The 22,312-nt window shown below is 39.0% G+C and overlaps 1 protein-coding gene across 2 annotated transcripts in view; it reads right to left on the minus strand.

Annotated features, from left to right (window-relative positions):
* LOC117417429 (microtubule-associated protein 6 homolog) overlaps nucleotides 1-22,312 on the minus strand; it is a 39,740-nt gene that overhangs the window by 13,768 nt on the left and 3,660 nt on the right. For both annotated transcript variants that reach the window (XM_034029577.3, XM_034029576.3), the window contains exon 2: nucleotides 8,080-8,308. In XM_034029577.3, the coding sequence (XP_033885468.2) occupies nucleotides 8,080-8,308 (229 nt within the window). The remainder of the gene's footprint in view (nucleotides 1-8,079; nucleotides 8,309-22,312) is intronic.

A 22,312-nucleotide genomic window follows, 5' to 3' on the forward strand; every position in this document is an offset into this window, starting at 1 on the left:
CACATGATCTCAGATTAAATACACCTGTTTCTGGAAGGCCCCAGAGTTTGTTAGAGAGCATATCTAAACAAACAGCATCATGAAGACCAAGGAGCTATCAAAACAAGTCCGGGATAAAGTTCTGGAGAAGCACCAATCAGGGTTGGGTTATAAAAAATATCCCAAACTTTGAACATCCCCCGGAGCACCGTTAAATCCATTATTAAAAAATGGAAAGAATAAGGCACAACCGCGACTCTGCCTAGAGAAGGCTGTCCACCAAAACTCAGTGACCAGGTAAGAAGGGCATTAGTCAGAGAAGCAACCAAGAGGCCAATGGTAACTCTGAAGGAGCTGGAGAGATCCACAGCTGAGATGGGAGAAACCGTCCATGAGACAACTATAACCCGGACGCTCCACAAAGCTGGGCTTTATGGAAGAGTGGCGAGAAGAAAGCCATTGCTGAAAAAAAACCATATCAAATCCTGTTAGGATTTTGCCAAAAGGCATGTGGGAGACACAGCAAACATGTGGAAAAAGGTTCTCTGGTCTGATGAGACAAAAATTGAACTTTTTGGCCTTAGTGCAAAACGCTATGTGTGGCGCAAAGCCAACACTGCTCATCACCCTGAGAACACTATCCCCACGGTGAAGCATGGTGGTGGCAGCAGCATGTTATGGGGATGCTTTTCATCGGCAGGGACTGGGAAACTGGTCAGGATTGAGGGCAGGATGGATGGAGCCAAACACAGGGAAATTCTAGAGGAAAACCTGTTTCAGTCTGCAATAGACCAGGGACTGGGGCGGAGGTTCACCTTCCAGCAGGACAATGACCCTAAACACACAGCAAAAGCTACACTGGAGTGGTTTAAAAACAAGAACCTGAATGTCTTAGAATGGCCCAGTCAAAGCCCAGACCTCAATCCGATTGAGAATCTGTGGCAAGACTTGAAAATTGCTGTTCACCAACGGTCCCCATCCAACTTGACAGAGCTTGAGCAATTTTGCCAAGAAGAATGGGCAAAAATTGCAGGATCCAGATGTGCAAAGCTGATAGAGGCTTATCCAAAAAGACTCACAGCTGTAATTGCTGCCAAAGGTGCTTCTACCAAGTATTGACTCAGGGGGGTGAATACTTATGCAACCAACAAATGTCTTCTTTTTTTGTTTAATTAACTTTTGTGTCACAATAAAAAAATATTTTGCACCTTCAGTGTTAAGTATGTTGTGCAAATCAAATGGTAAAAATCCCAATTAAATCAATTTTAATTCCAGGTTGTAACACCACAAAATGTCAAAAAGTCCAAGGGGGGTGAATACTTAAGCAAGGCACTGTAAGATGCTCTGTGGTTGAAAATACTGCCAGTATGTAGCCTGCTGTGGTCACGTGACTGCAGCCCCTCATTTGGATTGTTTACATCACGTTGATATGTTCGTTGTCCTCAGAATTATTCAAATGCTGGAGACAAAGTAGAATGTACAGATCAGTACTAAATAGTACATTTTTCCAATGAGAGCAGAAATTGTTTAAGCAACTAATATATGTCAAAGAAAATATTATAGGAAGGTTGGTGTTTGTTCACTAGGCTTTTGCCTTTGGAAGGCTGGGTTCGGCTCAGGTCAACGTAAAATGAGTTTGTTGGTCTCAACCTAACCACTATAGACTTTTCTACAGGGGCTTTCAGGTCGAGGGAAAAGCAAAATTACAATTTTACAGCGCTAAACCATTTATAAGGGACAGCTCAATTGATGGAGCTTCGTTGGCCAAAACAGTAGCTACGACACACTTGTCATGGCACCCCATAGCACCCAAAAAAACGCGAAAAACTTTCTCTGTCAAATTTTGCCATCATCTTTGGCTTTGAAGTCAGTTACAAACGTTTCAGCTGCTGACCTCGGTATGATTTACAAGATAAAGACACAGATGACAAGTTTACCTCAGGATTTATGATTGAGTTTTTGAATAATATATTACAGTGGAACCTTAGAGAATTAATACTTTCAGGCAGAGTGGCCAAGGTTGAGGTTGAAATGCTTGCTCAGGGTTTGAATGTTACAATACAGCAGAATGCTGTATGCTTTTGTTGCACTATGCAGTGTCTGCTCAGCCAGTTTTGTATGACCTGCAGCTCCAGTTGGATTAAATCCCGCTTGATAAACCGCAGCCTTTGTTATAGTGGCTGTATGGAATGTAATTGTTGCTGCCTCAAGGCATTCTTAGAAACTAGACAGCATTTTAATGAAACGTTAAAGCATACAATCATTGTGTGCTGTCCATAAATCAGCTTCCAGACAAACCCAGCGAGTATATCACCGCGGGAAGCTTCTGGTACATCATTAGGATGTCAGGAAGATTTCACCCTCTTTTGTTCCTTTCTATGGCACCTTTCTTGTTTGAGCAGTTCATAACAGCCACAAGGATCCTTAGCAAACACTGAGGCCTGATTTTAGTAATATAAATGATGGTATATAATATAGTGAAATTCAACCCTGGTCTTCATGTACCCCAGACTGTCTAGGTTTTTTATTTGTGTCAACAAGGTAAAGCATTTTGTTTAAAACATACATTATTTTTCACATTAAAGATCGCTGACAGACTGCTTCTGTGTCTTCAAACGGTGCATACAGTAATTGATCTATAGTCTGTGTTCATTAGACTGTAACCCGCATTAAAAAAAAAACTGGTTGCAACAATCGTGCTTCCATGCTGGCTGATAGATAAACACAAGCTGCAATACTTACTGATTTGGAAACCAACTAAAACTATAACAAAAAAGCAATTTGTAGCACTTCCGTTAATGCCAAAGTCAAAACAAACTCAACAGATCTCATCAATAAATATACTTTTTTCATTTGCTAGCATTTAATAATGCATTTTGACAATTAATTGAGCAAGTGTACCTTTCCCCTGTGGGTACTGCCTACATAGGTGACTAGAGCACTAAATCCTTTACCCAAAAGCAAAAGAGCACTAGACTGTATCAACTTGAAATGGGTCCCCCCCAGCAGATGATAATAGTCCACTTAACCACTTGACTGTGGAGCAAGCTCTTTAATTGAACAGTAAGACTATTTCTTGCCCTTTAATTCAGTGGGCTAAATGCCAGTCCATTAGAAATTCAAACTAGACAGAGAAGAAAAAGGTGAAGGCTGAAATGTGCCAGTGTAGGCATGAACTCAAATGAATTCAAATAGTATTTTAACTATGGTACTGCCAACATACTGTCCACAGAAGAACAATGGTATGACTGTTTGTTATAACATTCGCATGGAGGAGAATTCAAAGACTCCATTCAGTGACTACGATAAAATGTCCAAAGACCTATGAGAGGGAGCAAGGAAAAATGGAAAGTAATAAAGATACAACATCTATACATATTTCACAGTACAGAGAAAACACTGACAGACAGAAGTTCATTTTAGTACCAGCACACAATTCACCCATTTGTCATCTCAGAGAGACCAGATCTCTGTTTAACCTGACCTGAATTTCAGATTACATAAATATCAATCTACACTGGCCATGCTCTGAAATCTGCTGGGCCCTATGCAGGTGTCACACAACGGTAACCCCAGAGCCCAGAGCCACCCCAGCTGATGTGCTTGACAGCTCACATGTTTGTCAGACCACTCTGGACCATTGTCATCCATCTTGCCTACATTTCCAATGTGTAACCCCTGATGAATGATAAAGACCAAAGTGTTCCAGACTGTCAAGCCATACACAAACACCAGCAAGTTCACACCGCTGACATCACTGATACTTACAGTAGCTGACCTATGTAGCTAATGGAATTATTAACAAGGTACGGTATGTAATAAGTAACATACTGTGACAGGCTGGCTCGCAGTGGTGTGGTGTGATGACGTCACAGACCAGGAAGTAACTGAAACCAAAACAGTGGATGGGCGGGTGAAGCTGAATGCAATGGCACTCAGCGTGTTTAATAAACAAAACAAATGATTTTAACAAAACAACAAAACACAAAACAAAAAGGCACAAGGGCCAAACGAATAAACAAGTATTGTTTAGCAGTCGTTTTTAACTGTCGTTATTTTTTCGCTCGCTCTCTCCGCTCCCCGTACTCTCCTCTGTACACTCCACCCCAACCCGGACAGCTGCAGGTTCTTATACTCTGGTCGAGGGGTTAACTAGTTGTTAATTATCTTATTACCCCTCGGCCACAGTCTGCACACGTTTGGTAAGGATGCATGACTGTCAGCTAGTTAAATAACCAGTAGCTGATCAGTCATGCATCCTCACGGGTTTTTAAATATAACTAAAAAAAGACGCGGCGCTTTTAACTACACAGCAAACAAAAATACAAATAATAATACATAGGGGCGGGACACTCCGCCACACATACATATCTTACCAGGGATATACCTAATAAATATAACAAAACCCCATGCTTCAGAAAATGGAAAAGAGTTTCCCAAGATACACTTTATCTTGGGAAACCTGTAGTATGTATAACTTAAAGGGTCCGTTTTTTATTGTTTGCAGCAGTGCTAAGCTTTCCTCAGTTTTTAAATGTTATAAAATTAGCAAGAAACAATTTTAGGACATAACGCTTACAAAAAAATGGAGCAAACTGAAAACTCTGATAAGTACAGCATGCTGTCCCTAATCCAAACCAATCGGACCAGACCTTGTTCAGATTAGGTATTTATTCAGAGTTCTGATCGCAATCTGTACCATCATAAAAATAGTTTATTTAATCCTTGTTTGTTTTAGATACTTTTAGAAAATTTAGAAGATCTGAACTAACCCTTTGAATAAAAAATACAGAGATGTATGCAAATGTTTTTTTTATACTTATAAAACATTGATTTCTACACATGCTGTCGGCATGCATTTTAATGAGATAGCATACTGTAGTTTTAAAATCATCTCGGGTTAGCGAAATTCTATTGTGTAGATGTTATCTCCTGTGGACAAATCAAAGGTATATGCATCTGCAATCTTCTGAGAAGTAATTCCTAAATAGAAATTATAAACCCCAAATCATTCTCAGCCAATCAAAACATTCTTGTACATCTTATTTTGCTAAAGTTTCTTTTTGTGCATGGCAGACAACACACTGACAAAAGATCTGAAGACAAAGGCATTGACTATGTACTGTGGCTATATTTAGAGCAACTGATGGCACCCAGAATGGAATGTTCTTTTTCTAGAATGTTTATGTCATCATTCCACCATCACTCTGTACTCTTCTAGATTTTTTAAATGCTTGTTCCAAGCATGGCGAGTACCAATTTGGTATGACATCATTCCATAGGTCAAAATGCATCAAATTCAAGAGACAATGTGAAGAATCACCATATTACTGAGGCAGAAATACACTTCCTTGTCTCCTGTAATTCATTGCAAGTCTTATCGCACAACTTCAGAACAAATACCACGCCAAGCAGTGATAGGGAACATCACAACATCACTGCTTCTCCATGATTGTCAAAAGGGCATTATTAGGAATTTCAACAGACTTCTCTGAATAATCCCAAAATAGGTGAATCTGTGTATACATCTGTATACATATGTAACGGGGGGAGATCTGTGCTGACTATCTGGCACATGCATGGTACTGCAGGAATAGGGCATCAGTCTCGTAAGATCCACCTGTCAGTCATGGCGATGACACGGAGAGGTGGGGAAGAGGGTGTGCTGGCTTTCCCTCTCTCTGAGTGGCTGAGAGGCGGGCCTTGGGAGATTGCTCGGCCCATAAGAACTGCGCTTGGTTGTGCATTCGCGTGGCCGGGTTTGGAAACACACAGAGACGCTGGCTGAGAAGGCCAGGGGTTGGAGCGAGCGACCAAAACAGGCAAGCACGGCTGAGGAAGACAGCCAGCAATAAATAAACAATTTCATTTAAATCTCTTGTTACGTACCCGAGGGGACGTGTGTAGTGATAGGGGAACCTTGGCCACCCCAGTGTATAGTGTATATCAGCCTAGGATGGAGATCCTGAGCTGGCCGGCTTAGCGGCAGTGGGGGCACTGCGTAAGCAGCACCTTTATTTTGTAGTTTTATTACTGTTTTATTTTCCCTTTTCATCTCGCCTTTTGTTTTCATTATTATTTTGAGCACCTGTGAGTGCGCCAGTTCTTTTACCAGTATTGGTATTCGTGTGGTCCTTTGTACTGTTGCCGGTACTCAGGCCACGGACAACAGCGCCCTCTGCGGGCTAAAAGAAAACATAAAAAAATTATAAAACTGGGCACCAGTGCTGTGTTTTCAAATAAAACTTCTGTCTCCCGTGTGTGTCAGTGAATTGCCCACCACCCTTCACAACATATAAATTACAATATATGCAATATGCAAGCTGATATACATGCCTCCAGACTGCGACTGATAAATTATTGAAATCTTAATAAAAAGCAGAGCTCTTTGTTTAGATCATTCGTATCCTGCTGTTGAAAAATATTTTACTACAAAATACTTCTTATAATAATTACAGTAGTTATAGCCTACTTTGAAAATGAATTGATTTGAAGTTAAGAATGGTACATCTTTACCAGACACATGTTTTACGAAGTTCATATTACAGAGTAGTGATTCTGATGGTCGAAATGCTGAGTAATCAAAAAACAAAGCTCATATTAACTGATGTAACTTAAAAAAGGATGGTGAGTAAGTAGATTCAAGAAACTGCACAGAGTCCTTTTCTTCAGTCAGTTGTTAGGTTTATTGAAATATGCAGGGAGTCTGGTCCCAGGTACAGGACACAGAATACTCGTTCTTACAATTGTTGCATGACATTAAATACCCTTCTGCATAGGTGTCTCTCTCCTCCTCTTTCTCTGACACTTAACCAATAGAAAAGGTACAACTCATTATCCTATTACCATATATTTCATTCAGTGTAAGTGTGTGTGTGTGTGTGTGTGTGTGTGTGTGTGTGTGTGTGTGTGTGTGTGTGTGTATGATCTAGTGTGAAGATCTCTGAACTCAGTGCAGTCTTCAGACCCTGGTGCCACAAAGGTCCATACATCTGGTTTTTGTCATCTTCCTTGTTCCTATCTCTCCGATTTGCCTAAGACCCTTTGATCCCAGTGGCACTATCTCTTTGGATCTCTCTGAAGTCTTAGAGTCTGGCTCCTTCGGTCCCCTTGAAAACTAGCTTTATGACCCCGTCATAAACCAGCTGTATTTTCTAAGAAAAAACCTGTTTAACTAGTTTTATACCCCAGTGGACTCCCGAAGGGCAAACTTCTTTCATGTCAGGGCTGGAGATCAAAGGACTTGTTTGTACAGCCGTGTGCTGCTGGCCAGCCATTTGCTTTGACACAAAATAATCTTAACTTCTCTACCATATTGCAGCCTTCATCTATCACAGCAGTGCTTGCATTTTTGGAACTAACAGTTTTTTCTATCCAATGTTAAATCACTTTTCAGAAAAATAACATGAATACAGCCATCATTCCTCATGCGTAGCAAACTGCTATTCAATACTTGTTCCATGTTTTCCAACATTAACTAACACAGTTTAAAAAAAAAAAACTTTAATTGAAGTTATAGTACAGGTAGCATGTTTGCACAGCTCAAATCTCTTTTGTGCTTTGAGGGAATCTTAATAGAAACATTTAACAAATAATTACATTTAACCATCCTTGGGGATATAAAACAAACAGGAGATGACCATGTGAACGCTTCACTTGCATCTCCTGCAAACCCAGATGGCCACAATTAGGTAAGCAAAATTGGAACATTTCTGTAATATCATTCTAATATCTTTCAAAGTCATTGTAAACAAATTTTAATGCAATACACATAATTAATGTTACGTTCCTATGATGCGTGATAGCTGAAATATTAGCATAGCATGATATCTGAAATATGAGCATAGCCCCTCCTCTAATTACCATAAAATGACAGCCACTGACGCGGCACTTAGTAGTTTGTTGTAAACTCTTTTCAGGATAAAAAAAGGACAGGGCAAAGGGATTCTCAGGAATCATAGCGCTGCAATCATAGTGTGCTATGGCAATTTCCATTGTAAAAGTAGCCTGTGTCTCTTGTGATATAAAACTCTACTGTAACTGAACATAATAACTTATATTTCTAGCTTGTCGTCTTTTGTAAGTATAATGATCTCTTACCAAGGTCTCCCCCTTGGTCCTCATGTTTGTAGGATTCGATTTTTCCACTAAGGTGCTCTGCTGGATATTGCCATCCACCTGCAGTGTCTCCATCTGCTTGAACACATCTCCCCTGAAGGCTGCTCTGTAGCTGGTCTCTGGAGCAGCGTCAGGGCTCGGAGGCATGTAAGACGGCTTTTTTCTTACTGGTTTGGATGGTTTGGCACCCATCCACGGACGGAACTCCTCTCTGTGAAACAAAAAAAGGAAAAATTTAATCTCAGACTTAGGTTTATGTAAAAAGAAAAAGTTGAAAAGACCTGCAAACTCTGGATATCCAAAGAATACAAGTGTTGTTGAAGCTGACAATGTTGTTGAAGCTGACATAATGTCATTGAAGCTGACACCCTGGGATCTTTCAAGAAGCTGCTTGATGAGATTCTGGGATCAATAAGCTACTAACAACCAAACGAGCAAGATGGGCTGAATGTTCTTATGTTCTTAAGTGCTGTGTCGAAATGGTGCTGTTGGTATTTTTGCTTGCTAAGCTTAAAGTAATTGAAGCTGACAAAATAGTTCCATATATTTTCATTTCCATGCACATCCATTCATTGTTCTCTAATATGCAGTTTTGAAAGAAACATATATTTTAACACACATGTATTTATTTTAAAACATTATATCTGGAACTACATTAGGTTAAAGAAATCTCAGTTTGCAAGTCGTGTTTTCAGAGTGTCTTTCACTTCCTGGGTCATTTCACCTGGAGGATGAAATTGTCCCCACCCCTTCACTGGCTTCTGTCCTATCAATGGCCAATTAGCTGCTTCCCCTGTTGACTGACATACTTTCATTGCAGTAACAAACTTGAACCCGGAATACACTACTGGGGTAGAGTGACTCAAGGAAGGAAAGCAATAATTTGGTGTAGTACCAGATATCATTTCTAAAAACAAACATACTGCACATGTTTTAATAACTCCACATTTGAGACATAAAGGTAGTGAACAAAAAATGGAAACACCAAGTATGAGGGACACCAAGTATATTGAAAGCATGGGCTTCCACACAGGTGTAGCTCATGCGTTAATTAAGCAAATAACATCCCAGCATGCTTAGGGTCATGTATAAAAATGCTGGACAGGCCTGGTTGCCTATAATTATGGCTAGCATGGCTGCAAGAGGAGACCTCAGTGACTTTGAAAGAGGGATGATCGTTGGGGCGCATTTGGCAGGAGCTTCAGTGACCAAGACAGCTCAACTTGTTGATGTTTCACGAGCAACAGTGTCTAAGGTGATGTCGGCATGGAACTCCGAGGGAAAGACATCATCAGCAAAGGGCAACAGTGGGCAGAAGTGCATACTCCAGGATCGTGATATCCGTGCATTAATTCGAAGTGCAAGGCAAAACATGCGAGCAACTGCAGATCAATTGACTGCAAATTTCAACCTGCGGTGCAAGCAGCCAGTTTCATCAAAAACAGTCCGCCGAGAACTCCACAGAGCGGGATACCATAGTGGCCCAACGCCCTATTAAGTGACTTTACATTGGCGTTTCCCTTTTTTTGTTCACTACCTGTATGTACCTAATTTAATATCTTGCCAGGGATATAACCAATAATAATAACAACCCCCATGGAAGAGTTGCCCAAGATACACTAAAATGGTATATCAAATCAGGTTACAGAAATAAAGTAATTGTAGCTAACTAAACAATTCCATAAATCCATGTTGCACTTCCATTCACTAAATAGGTCTCAAATGTGCTGTTTTAAAAGAAACACCTGTTACAGCACACTTGCACTTTAATTTAAAAACATTATATCTGGTACTGCTTTAGGTTAAAGGAAGCTCTCAGTTTGCATGCCTTATTCTTGGGTTATCTTTTTGCACTTGTATTTCCTGGGTCATTTCACCTCAGTATTCTGAGTCAAAGCATGTTACTGGCTGAAAGCATGTCAGTCAATACGGGGAGCAGCTGAAAGGCTATTAAAAGGGAAGAAGCAAGTGAAGGGGTGAAGATAATTTCACCCTCTAGCTAAAATTACCCAGGAAGTGCAAGACTATAAGCCTGGTTGCAAACAGATCTGTTTAACCTACAGTAGAACCAGATATCATGTTTTAAAATGAAAATACATAAATGTTAAAATGTGTTTATTTCAAAACTGCACATTTAAGACCTATATAATGAATAGATGTGCCTGGCGGAGAAAGTGTATAGAACTATTTTGTTTACTACAATTATTGTGAAGGTTTCTGTAATCAACATTATAGTATGTTACTTACTGGGCCTGTTTATTTATTCTGTTTGCAGTAGTGCTAAGTTTGCCTCAATTTTAAAATGATATAAAACTAGCAAGAAACAACTTTACGTTAAAATATTTACAAAAATCAGAGCAAATTCAGAACTCGTCTAACCCGTAAGGTTAGATTCCCAAAGCTATTTACTTCAAATTGTCATTAGCAAGGCAAGAACTCACACAGCAGTCATCAAAGCAGACATAGTTTAATTGGTGTTTTTTCCTTACAAAAAAACAATGAAGTTAATACTGTAGCTTTGAGAATCTAGACCGTTTGGTCAGACAGGCATACAAAGTTCTATAGACTTGCGTAAGGCTCCAAAGTGAGTGTATTATTTTAATGTCTTGGTTTCGCAAGGTTGCAGATCATAAAGCCCTCTGTCTGTTGTTTTATGATGTGGACTGTCCTCTGGAAGCTTATGCTAAATTTTCTTTGTTAATGTTTCATTTATTTATTTATTGTTTTGATGCCTTTGTACAATTTACTCATTACACAACATCAGGCATCAAGTACTGGGTATACAGGGTCATTATTATTGTAATATTAGCAATGATTTTATGATCTGTATTCATACTGTCTGATGATCCCTGTCTGTGAAGAAAAAAAGAAAAACTCACATTTCAGAGACTTACAGTAGTGTTCAGCCAAAGAATACAAGTGCTGTGGGAAATGGTGCTATTGTATTTGCAGGTAAAGTATAAGGTATGTAATAAGTAACATACATAGTCCTTGCCAGGGATAAAAACAATTTCTTAGGTCATCATGACACCAGGTATAGTTGTATCCATAACACACACCTATGCAAGGTTTTATCAAAACTGGATCATTACTTCTCAAGATACACCTCAATGGCAGAATGGGTCCGATTTTTATTCTGTTTACAGCAGAGCAAAGTTCAATATTTTTAATAAGGAGAAAACACATGTAAATGTTAGAAACAACTTTAGTTGTGCTGAAGCAGTTAAATGAATGGTTCAAGTTGTTTCTTACTAGTTTTACACAAACAGTGATGCAAACGCAGTAAATATGGCCCACTGTGTCAAACAACCATCAAGTATGGGGAATAGAGTGATATTATTGTGATATTATTAATAGTTTTTTAGTATCAATATTATTTATTGTCTGACAATTCCTTTTAGGTGCAAATTAGAGTAACATTTCCAGTGCTGGCCACAAGCAGTCTTTCTGGGTTCAGCACCAGAGCATCTAAGCACTTTAATCACTGGACATTGGAACCAACAGCCTGGCCTGGTTCCATTGCAGAATGGTGGCACACCACACCAAGAGGATGGTCCATTCCTGCTCTGTCTGATCTGACTCTAGCTCTGCCTGGCTTCAACATAAACCCTAACCTAACATCCTAACCTCTGGGAGGATATTATTTAGATTGATTACCATCCAATAAAAGCAATAGATTTTAATACAGTGATTATTGTGATTTTTTCAGGGAAGTTTAAAGTTCAAATCTGCGATGAAGCTGTTCTCCAGCATGTCCATCACTTATAAGACTGTACCATAAGTGCCAAAGACCTAAATCAGCCCTCAGTCAAAGACTGTCAGATTTGCTGTCTTGCCTATCATAAAAGATACTGGTTTTCAACAAGAGGATGCAGCTTTTATACATTACATCATCCATAACTAATTAGAGACTCAAGAGTGCTGAATTAAGAAATACTAAAATAAACTGAAATTCAATGGCAGACATTTGGCAAGAAGCCTTTTTCAATGTCTTCTTATATATATATATTGTGAAATATTGGTGGTGTGGTGCTGCTGGACTCTGGTATTTTCTTCCCAAAGACTGGAGAGAACTTGTTACGTATTTCAGGTGAATACTTTTATTTACAATATTTACACAAAATTATAATCAATCCCAAGCGTTTATTTGCCCTGTACGGGCTACTAACTATCTCACTTCTCCCCTCTCTATACTACTGCGAGATGACCAGACTGAAACAGGCTTTGCCTGTAGAATGTCCTGATTCTGCACAACAGGAAGGTTCTGGTTGGGCTCCCTCTGGTGGAGTGAGCCCGGAACACCGGTAAGTCGACGTTAGGTTCCCCCTGGTGGAGCGAGCCAGGAACACAGGTAAGTCGAGGTTGGGCTCCCTCTGGTGGAGTGAGCCAGGAACACAGGTAAGTTGCGGTTGGGCTCCCTCTGGTGGAGTGAGCCAGGAACACAGGTGAGTAGAGGTTGGGCTCCCTCTGTTGGTTATCTCCTGAAACGCAGCAAAAGAGAGAACAATGGCGCCCTTGGGTGGAGTGGGCCCGGACCACAAGCAAGGGAAGTCCAAGATATTCAGTACTCCTTACTACCACCGGGTTCCTGAACAAACACGGATGAATATTGAATTCCTTGAAGCAGAATGACGTCACAATTGTGCTATTACTGCGGTGACTGCTTAAGAAGCCACCTTCCAACAGTAATAAACAATATTCCAATACCATGTCTTGTGCTTCACTTTCTTGACTAATAAACACTTCCCACTTTACCTTGCAGATCGCTGCTCCAGCAGCTAGAAACCAAACAGTGTTTAAACAGTCCTGGTCATTGAAACGTTGCACTTGGTTGAACAGTTCGCTGCCCATGTAGCCAAGAACACATAGCGTTTTATACAGTCCTGGTTATAGAAATAAAACACTGTGTAGAACAGATCGCTGCTCCTGCAGCTAGTAACCAAACAGCGCTTTAAACAATACTGGTTACAGAAATAAAACACTTGGTAGAACAGGCCGCTGCTCCTGCAGCTAGGAACAAAGCAGTGTTTAAACCAGTCCTGGGTATAACAAAAATACTCTTTGTTGAACAGATCGCCGCTCCTGCAGCTATGAACCAAAAACAGTATATTCACCGTGACTGAACCACGTAGGTATTCAAGCTAACCCCGCGGGTCACCTACTAGTCACGGCTCAGGCAGCCGACAACACAGTGGTTTAATAAATCGCAACAACGAAGCAAAACCAAACAAGTCAAAACAAAAGGCTGCCTCACCAAGAGGAAAAACACACTATTTTAAACTTTTACGAAATAACTATGACTATACATATAGTATATATATATATATATAGTCACCTCCAAAATTATTAGCACCCTTGATAAAGATGAGCAAAAAGTATAAAATAAATAATACCAGTACTGAGCTATATTGTAATTTTCCAACATGTGGAATATATTTGACTTTATTAATGATTCAATGGAATCAACCAAAATTACACATTTCTCAAATTATAAATTTATTTCCAAAAAAAATGAAGTCTCACAATTATTGGCACCCTTGTTTTCAGTACTTTGTGCACCCTCCCCTTGCAAGGATAATGGCACTGAGTCTTTTTCTATAATGTTTAATGAGATTGGAGAACAAATTGGGAGGGATCTTAGACCATTCCTCCATACAGAATCTTTCCAGATCCTTGATATCCTTCGGTCTGCGCTTATGGACTGCCTTCTTCAATTGAAACCACAGGTTTTCAATGGGGTTCAAGTATGGAGACTGAGATGGCCATTGCAAATTGTTGATTTTGTGGTACTGGGTAGAGTTCATAATGCCGTTGACCTTAACAAGGGCCCCAGGACCAGTGGAAGCAAAACAGCCCCATAACATCAAAGATCCACCACCATATTTTGCAGTAGGTATGAGGTTCTTTTCTGCACACGCATCCGTCTTTCGACGCAAAACCCACCGCTGGTGTGCTTGGCCAAAGAGCTCTATTTTCGTCTCATCTGACCATAGCAACCGGTTTCAATCGAATTGCCAATGCCGTTTAGCAAACTCCAGGCGCTTACGTTTGTTGGTTGCTCTCAATAAAGGCTTTTTTTCTGGCAACCCTTCCAAATGGCCTATTGGCATGGAGGTGGCGTCTCATTGTAGATTTGGAGACTTGGTGACCCCAAGATGCAACCAAGTTCTGTAATTCGCCAACTGTGGCCCTTGGATTTCCCTTTGCCTCCCGAACCATCTGCCTCACTGTGCGTGGGGGCAAGATACACTTGCGTCCTCTACCAGGCAAGTTTACCACTGTTTATTGTCCTAATAGTGGTAAGTGGTATATTTAGTTTTTTAGCTATTGTTTTGTACCCATTGCCTGATTTATGAAGGTCAACAACCATTTGTCTCGTTTCATTTGTGAGTTCTTTGCCTTTCCCCATGGTGATGGATGACAAATGGATTTCATATGCGTGTTACCTCATTTTTATACCCCAGTGAAACAGGAAGCCATGGAAGGCCACAATACAGTTCCTTAAGACTGAGATGAACTTAAAGAAGTAGAATGTTAATTCAGATTTAATTTTGTTTGATTTTATTTATAATAATCTTTAGGGGTGCCAATAATTCTGACACCTATCTTTTTGAGAAATTTTTTATTACTTGTTAATAAAAAAACTTATATATAAGTATATGCAATTACATTTGAAATAGTCAAAGTTCTCCAAAAAAGTAAAAACAATAAATAAATAAATAAATAAATAAATAAATAAATAAATAAATAAAAACTGTATATAGCTTCATTAAAATAGAAACTAATGAACATATGTGAATAACTGAGTTGGGTAATGAAGTCCATTGGGGTACTGCTGTTAAAGAATATATTTGAATAAAGTTGTGTCAGAGTGCACAACATTTGGGATACAAGCAGTCGCAAGAAAAATAATTATCTTCGCCCATCAATGAAAATAGCTCATGCTGAAATTGTACCCATCATTTCCCTGCCTCATTAGTTTTAATATCATTGTCGCGGCTCCTGCTAGTCTTGTGCAGATGCACATTTCAATCCAGCATAATCCCCAACCATAACTTCACAATACAAAATAAATAAGACAGTCACTGGCCGGGTGCAATGACTGCGCTGGGTCAGACTGGTTTGTGCTTGTGGAATTGTTTGGCTTGAGTTTTGGCTGGGGGTCCCTCTGAGAGGTGGCGTGCTTCGCCTACCCCCAGAAAAGATGCAGTTGCAGAGGTGGTGGAGGGGAGGATGGTGGCAAAAAAGGTGCAGACTTACCACTTCCACCCACTTTACAGGTCTGAAATGTGCAGTTTCGAAAGACAAACATGCATTGTCACTTTAAAACATGGATATCTGGTACTACACTAGGTAAAGTTAACGTTACTAGCTTGCCTACCCTACAGGAAACATGTTACACTTGCACTTCCTAGGTCCTTTCACCTCAACAGTCAGTCTGCTGGTTGGTTACGGACAGAAAACAAGGCACTAAAGAGGTGTGGACAAGTTATGCTGGATCATTAAAATCCACAGTGCAAATCAAACCGTGTTTAAGAATAAACACAGTTCATGTTGAAAACTAGTAACAAGAAGCTCTGTGGTAATTATCAAGTTTGGATTATTAAGAGTCTGATTTCCCTCTTTAGAATAATATCACAGATTTCACTTTGAATAATCCATCTTAAATCTGAAGGGAAATATACAATATTACACTAGTACTTTTTTCAAATAAGTAACTCTGGCATGCTGGTGAAGAGCTACTGTGTAGCCTGGAGGCCTTATCAATCTGGTAACAAACTGTGCTCATCTGAAACGAACTGTGGCATTATCCATTCTGTGTGTGTGCAACTTAAAACATGGATAAGTTTAATAACAATATTGGAAGGGTCTAGTTGAAACCTGGTCTTTCAGTGATCCATAAGTGTTTGCATTGTATTTATCCCATAAGCTTATGAACAGTGGAAGGGAATCTACAATTTAAAAAGGTATGATTAATTTCAAACATTCCAGATCTCTTTTGCACTTTAAGCAAGCAACAATACAATACAGTTAGCTGAATCATTACCAATGGAAATGCATCCCTGACTTTTAGACTTTCCTGCAGAATACTTTACAGTGTGTGAGTCTGGGAACATGTCTATACAGATTTGCTGAACTAGTCACAACATGTAAAGGTCTCTGCAATGTAACTTTCCTGATCTCTGTTTTTCCTTTGGCAATGAAAAATGTTAATAATTTTCAGCATCACTGGCTTTTGTTTTTTTTTGTGATCTCTCATGTTTACCACAAACATCACTCTTGCTCCCATGTCCCACCGTTAAAATCAGTCCTGCATAGTTTACTGAAAGTATGCCCTTTTTCAACGTTGCTTATGATTATGTGAGAATATGTTGTTGTCCAAGAAGCTTGAAATTTGTATCAATATCTATTTTCTTTTTTTACCGGGAGGACTTATTGCACGCGAAGTCATCGTAGATGGTCAAGAATGGGTGCATTCTTTTATTCACTGTTTGCTCACCTGGTGACACTCTGTGGTCACCAAACTGTTGTTAAAGTCAAAACAGGTGACGCTCAATGAACTGTTGTTAAACTCACTGATGAACCACCAGACTTACCGGGCTAGTAAGCTGGTGAGATTCACAAAAACAACATGGACGCCACCATGGAGACTGTCAATATGGAGTGTGGGGAGACCACTTTAAACATTTTAGTCGACTCTGATGGTAAATCGTTTAAGAAATGGTCAATAACAGTAGTCCTACTGATTCCCATTCATTTATGAACTTTTCCCTTCCACTGAAGTCGTCAAATCCAAAAGCAAAGACATTTGATTTTAAGTTGATGGAGTTTGTAAAGATGACACTATTTTTATTATCTAAAATTGGAGTTTCATGTCAAAGCAATTAAGTCATAAAAAAGTACTGCTTAGCATAATAAGAAATTAATTTAAAAAAAAAAAACATGTCAAAATGTTTGTATGCATTTACTATTAAATTTAATTTAGCATGTTACTATCTGCACAAAAAAAAACTATTTAATAGAATAAGTTTGTAAACATACACTTTTATATAACCCCTCACTTAGTTAAAGAATATAGAGATGCCCAATTAATAGAAACAGCGTTGGTGTGTATTATTCAGAAAAAAAATAGAAAAGGACTGAAGAGAATGTAAAGCCCAATGGAGAAAACTGCGTGACAGAGATTTGTGAAGAGCAAGAAAACAAGTAAAGAGTGGAGTCAGAAGCTCTTGGACACACTTTGCTGGGAACTGCCAGTTGCTCTGTGCAGTGTGACTGCAGGTCTTTCTGCAGGTGTCGCTGCATCGCTGTGTATTTTTGCGTTGAAACAATGGTCCCTCCCAATCTGTTTAACAGACTGTCAAACCTTTCACCTATCATTCTAAAAATGTCTTTCTTTCTGACACAGCAAGTCTGTTACAGCCAGTCACCGATACTTCAGCACCACCAGTTTCTTTAGAGCGGTGAATAAAACAAGCTCAGTCCAGTTATTTGTGATGAATTTTGTTCTGGGGGCAGATCTGTTCTGCAGGAAGAATAATACATTTCCAATCTGATTGGTTTACTATGGAAAGGAGGCGGGGTTTTGTTTCAATGATATTTCACCATTTGATTGGTTTACATTTTGAAGGTGGGGTTATTTTTTACTTTTGACTGTTGATTGAAATCACTGATTTGGAGGGAGTTGTTCATTTACATTATATTAACTTAGAAACTTTTCGATTTAGAAAGGTTTATGTGTTCCTTAAAAAAAAAGGAGGGGTATTCTGTGGTAATTTGCTTAAAGTTGCAAAGTTTTACTTGCTATTTTACAAAAAGGACAGGCATACTTTTACAGTATTAATTAAGTATTCTTATTTTTAAGCTTTATTTTTTAACATAATTTATTTAAAAGCATTTATCTAAGCTATTAATAAGGAAGGTATCATTTAACTGTTTTACTTAATTTAGGCTAGTAATACAGTATGCTGGTTTTTTCTACAGAATATTCTTATTTTGAGTATTATTTGGAGAGCTATGTTTCAAATGTCATCCTAACATGTTCACAATGTCATAATGTTTTGCAAAAATGAAGTTCACAGAAGCGGTCATTCATAGTCAATCATTTTAACAATAATATTATATAGGACGTATATAATTATGTACAGGTATGGAATAATAGGGCAGCAGTGTGGAGTAGTGGTTAGGGCTCTGGACTCTTGACCGGAGGGTTGTGGGTTCAATCCCCAGTGGGGGACACTGCTGTTGTACCCTTGAGCAAGGTACTTTACCTACATTGCTCCAGTAAAAACCCAACTCTATAAATGGGTAATTGTATGTAAAAATAATGTGATATCTATATAATGTGAAATAATGTGATATCTTGTAACAATTGTAAATCACCCTGGATAAGGGCGTCTGCTATGAAATAAATAATAATAATTAATATTTATGTTTACAGATTTATTATTATTATTATTATTATTATTATTATTATTATTATTATTATTATTATTTATTTCTTAGCAGACACCCTTATCCAGGGCGACTTACAATCGTAAACAAAAATACATTTCAAGAATCACAGTACAAGTAATAATACAATTAAGAGCAAGATAAATACAGTGACTTTGGTTCTAGCAAGTACAAGTATGACAACATACAATTCAATAACAGAGCAGATAACAGTGTCAGTGATAGTTACATCAGGATATAATTAAATACAAAATACTACAGATTAAATAACACTTGAGAGATTACAGTACTCTAAAGTACAGGATTAAATGCAGTAAAATAGGGGGCAGATAAGAGCAAGTAAAGCGCATTTAAGGAAGAGTGATAAGTGTCCAGAGGGAAATAAAGAGGAGTTCTACAGGTGCTGTCTGAAGAGGTGAGTCTTGAGGAGGCGCCGGAAGGTGGTCAGGGACTGGGCAGTCCTGACATCTGTAGGAAGGTCATTCCACCACTGGAGTGGGCTCTGGAGGCAGGGGAGCGTGGAGGAGGTAGAGCCAGTCTTCAAGTGCAGGAGGAGCAGAGAGGTTGAGTGGGGGTGTAGGGAGAGATGATGGTCTGGAGGTAGCTGGGTGCAGTCTGGTCAAGGCATCTGTAGGCTAGTACAATTGTCATGGTTGTCCTCTGCCTTGGGAGAATATGTGTTATTGTCAGTGTGACAATCTGCCTTCAGGGAAGATGCTTCATTAACAGTGTGAGAATCTGCCATGGGGGAAGATGCGTCATTGTCAGTGAGAGAATCTGCCTTCAGGGAAGATGTGAGTGAAATACATTTTCTATTTATTATCTTTTACTATTTGTAGATATTGTTCAGTATGTGTGCATTATTTTTCACTTATAGGTGTGTTCACAAGAAGTTCAGAGGTAGAGTAATTTAAAATGTCATTAAAACATTAAAACAAAATCTTCCTTATTAATACAATTGGGACTACATGTTGGAAAATGTTGCTTAATATGAGGGAAGCTTTATTAAATAAAGGAAAAGCGCTGAAAATGGAGATGTTAAAAAATAAAACTTAAAAATAAGAATACTTCATTAATACTGTAAAGGTATGCATGCACATTTTGTTAAAATAGCAAGTAAAGCTTTACAAGTTTAAGCAAATGAGCACAGAATACCCCAAAGTGTCTGATGTAAGTCATTTTATCTTGAGTTTTTTTTTTTTTTTAAGGAACACATATTATAAAGCTTTCAAAAATCGAAAAAATTTTAAGTTAATATAATATAAATGAACAACTCCCTCCAAATCAGTGGCTTCTTTCAACAGTCAAAAGTCAAAAATAACCCCGCCTCCAAATGGAAACCAATCAATTAGAGAAATGTCATTGAAACAAAACCCTGCCTCCTTTCCATAGTAAACCAATCAGATTGGAGAAGTGTTATTCTGCCTGCAGAGCAGATCTGCCCCCAGAACAAAATTCATCGCAAATAACTGAACGGAGCATAAAATGTTAGGTTACTTACTGTAACCCTGGTTCCCTTATAGAGAAGATGACCACCAACCAATACTTCTGGGATATGCCTGCCTTACGTAGGTATTCGCTGAGCACTTTATGTCAGAGCTGCCGATAGGCCCCTCCGTGTTATGATGTCCTCGGTCCCGCCTTCCAAGGGAATAAGTAGTCATTCTGCGGAGCTCACTTCCTCTTTTGCATCGAACCCACGAATGCGAGTGATGCGACCTCACAAGGTTTGGTGGTGGTCTTCTCTTTCAGGGAACCAGGGTTACGGTAAGTAACCTAACGTTCCCTTTCAATTCGACGATGACCACCAACCAATTTGGGAAAGTATACCTGAGCCGTTGCGGGTGAGCGTGAGTGGACAGCATATGAAGGGACCGTCAACTAGCGTTAGTGTGCGCGTACAACCTCAAGGACCCTTGTGCCTAATGAAGGCTTAGAGAGAGCATTAAGTCGGTAGAACCTAGTGAATGTACGCAGCGTAGCCCAGCTAGCTGCAGTACAAATGTCAGTCAATGAGGCACCTTGAAAGAGAGCCCATAACTAGGGCCCTGCGTTTTACGCGACCTGCTTTCTTAGGCTGCATTTCATTCCTCCCACCGCAAGGTGGTCATGTAGTGTGCTTAATTAAACCACTTATTGATTAATAATCTTCTGATTCCTTTAGTCACCTCAATTAGTCATTCTATTAATGCGCATCGGCACATTGATTAGGCGGCAGCAGCAGCAGCTACGGACATTTATTTAGTCATACATCCCTTTGTTACTAATACGTCTTATTGAATATTATTTCTTAGAATGTGTAAATAAATAATTTTAATGTTTCAGTTTACTAGTAGGAACACATAATTTGTCAAGAAAATATTAAAAAAACAGCACTGATTCCCAGAACAATTTATATAAAATACTGAAATCATAACATCAATGCTGTAACATATACATTACAAATAGAACATAATAATAATAATGCAAGGATGTTCGCAAGCAGCACATTAAGTGTCACTTACAGTTTCATGAAAGAATGTCCCATGCATTAAATGTTGCTATTAAACTTAAGCATCGTCAGTTGGTTAACCCTGCCTTCTTTCATAGATTGACGTTGTTCTGTAAAAACTTGGCCATAAGAAACACTTCTTTCAGTGTCTACAGAATTGGTAACAGCTGACAAATATATTTTAGCCTTTCGTGTTAAATTAAGAAACAATTCTTCAGCTTTAATCCAAAATTCATTCAAAGTCATTCTACTGCCATTTTCTTTTGCATATGGGAGGTATTTGTCCATTTCTGATTTACAGTCAGCATCAAATCCTGGAATAGAATATAATGGGAGGGCTTCCAGAGCCAAACTACACATTTGTTGTGGGTCGAATATCTTCACTGCCATCAGAAAGTTATGAGCTGGTTGAAAAAAACATGGTTTCTTTTTGCATCGATCCGGGTTGTAGTAATTAGTCAGTTTTTCAGAAACGTCATGGAAGGTTTTTACACATAGTTTGTTTATTTACGGCATTTGTGCTGTGTACCTCTTGTGCCATTGGTCGGTATGCATTTATTAATTCTGCAACTTTATTATATGTTTGATGGACTCTCACTTCACAGCTTTCAAACCACTGAATCAGATCCACCAGTCCCTTGGCATGCGTCGCAATTAGGGAGAGTTGAGATTTTAAGTTGAGATCTTTAAGCAATTTCTGGAGGTCCTTTAACACTACAGTGTTTGGTGAAATGTTAATTTCCTTTTCCACGAAGCCTGCGTAACAAGGGATGTATTTGGAATGATATTCAGCAGCAGAATACCAAGTGCCCCATCGTGTTCTGCATGGCTTAGGTGGCAACTTTATGGGTAAAGTACAGCCTTCCTGTTGGATTGCTTCTGTCAGGTGGTCTTTAAAACGTAGTTTTCTGCTTGGGCAATGTTTAAACAATTTTTTTTTTAATGGTTGCAACCAGCTTGTCTGCTTTCGGAAAATTATTTGCCCAGATATTGCTGGCAAGGGCTATTATGTGGGCATTACAAGTCAAATGTACTGAATTTGGCAGTAAACCTCGAAGAATGTCATTGTATGCCTTGATCATGTGACTGGCATTATCGGAGACAAATCCAGTCACATTATTAAAATTAACTTCAAATGCGTTTAAACATTTCACAACGCCCTGCGCCACCGATGAGTAATTCACAGAGTGCAGATTAACTGTATCGGCTAATATTACTTTCAGTTTGAAGGTATTCGATAGTCCTTGGAGAACAAACAAAATGTGCAAA

The sequence above is a fragment of the Acipenser ruthenus genome, chromosome 12 (genome assembly GCF_902713425.1).
Source record: "Acipenser ruthenus chromosome 12, fAciRut3.2 maternal haplotype, whole genome shotgun sequence".
NCBI lineage: Eukaryota > Metazoa > Chordata > Actinopteri > Acipenseriformes > Acipenseridae > Acipenser > Acipenser ruthenus.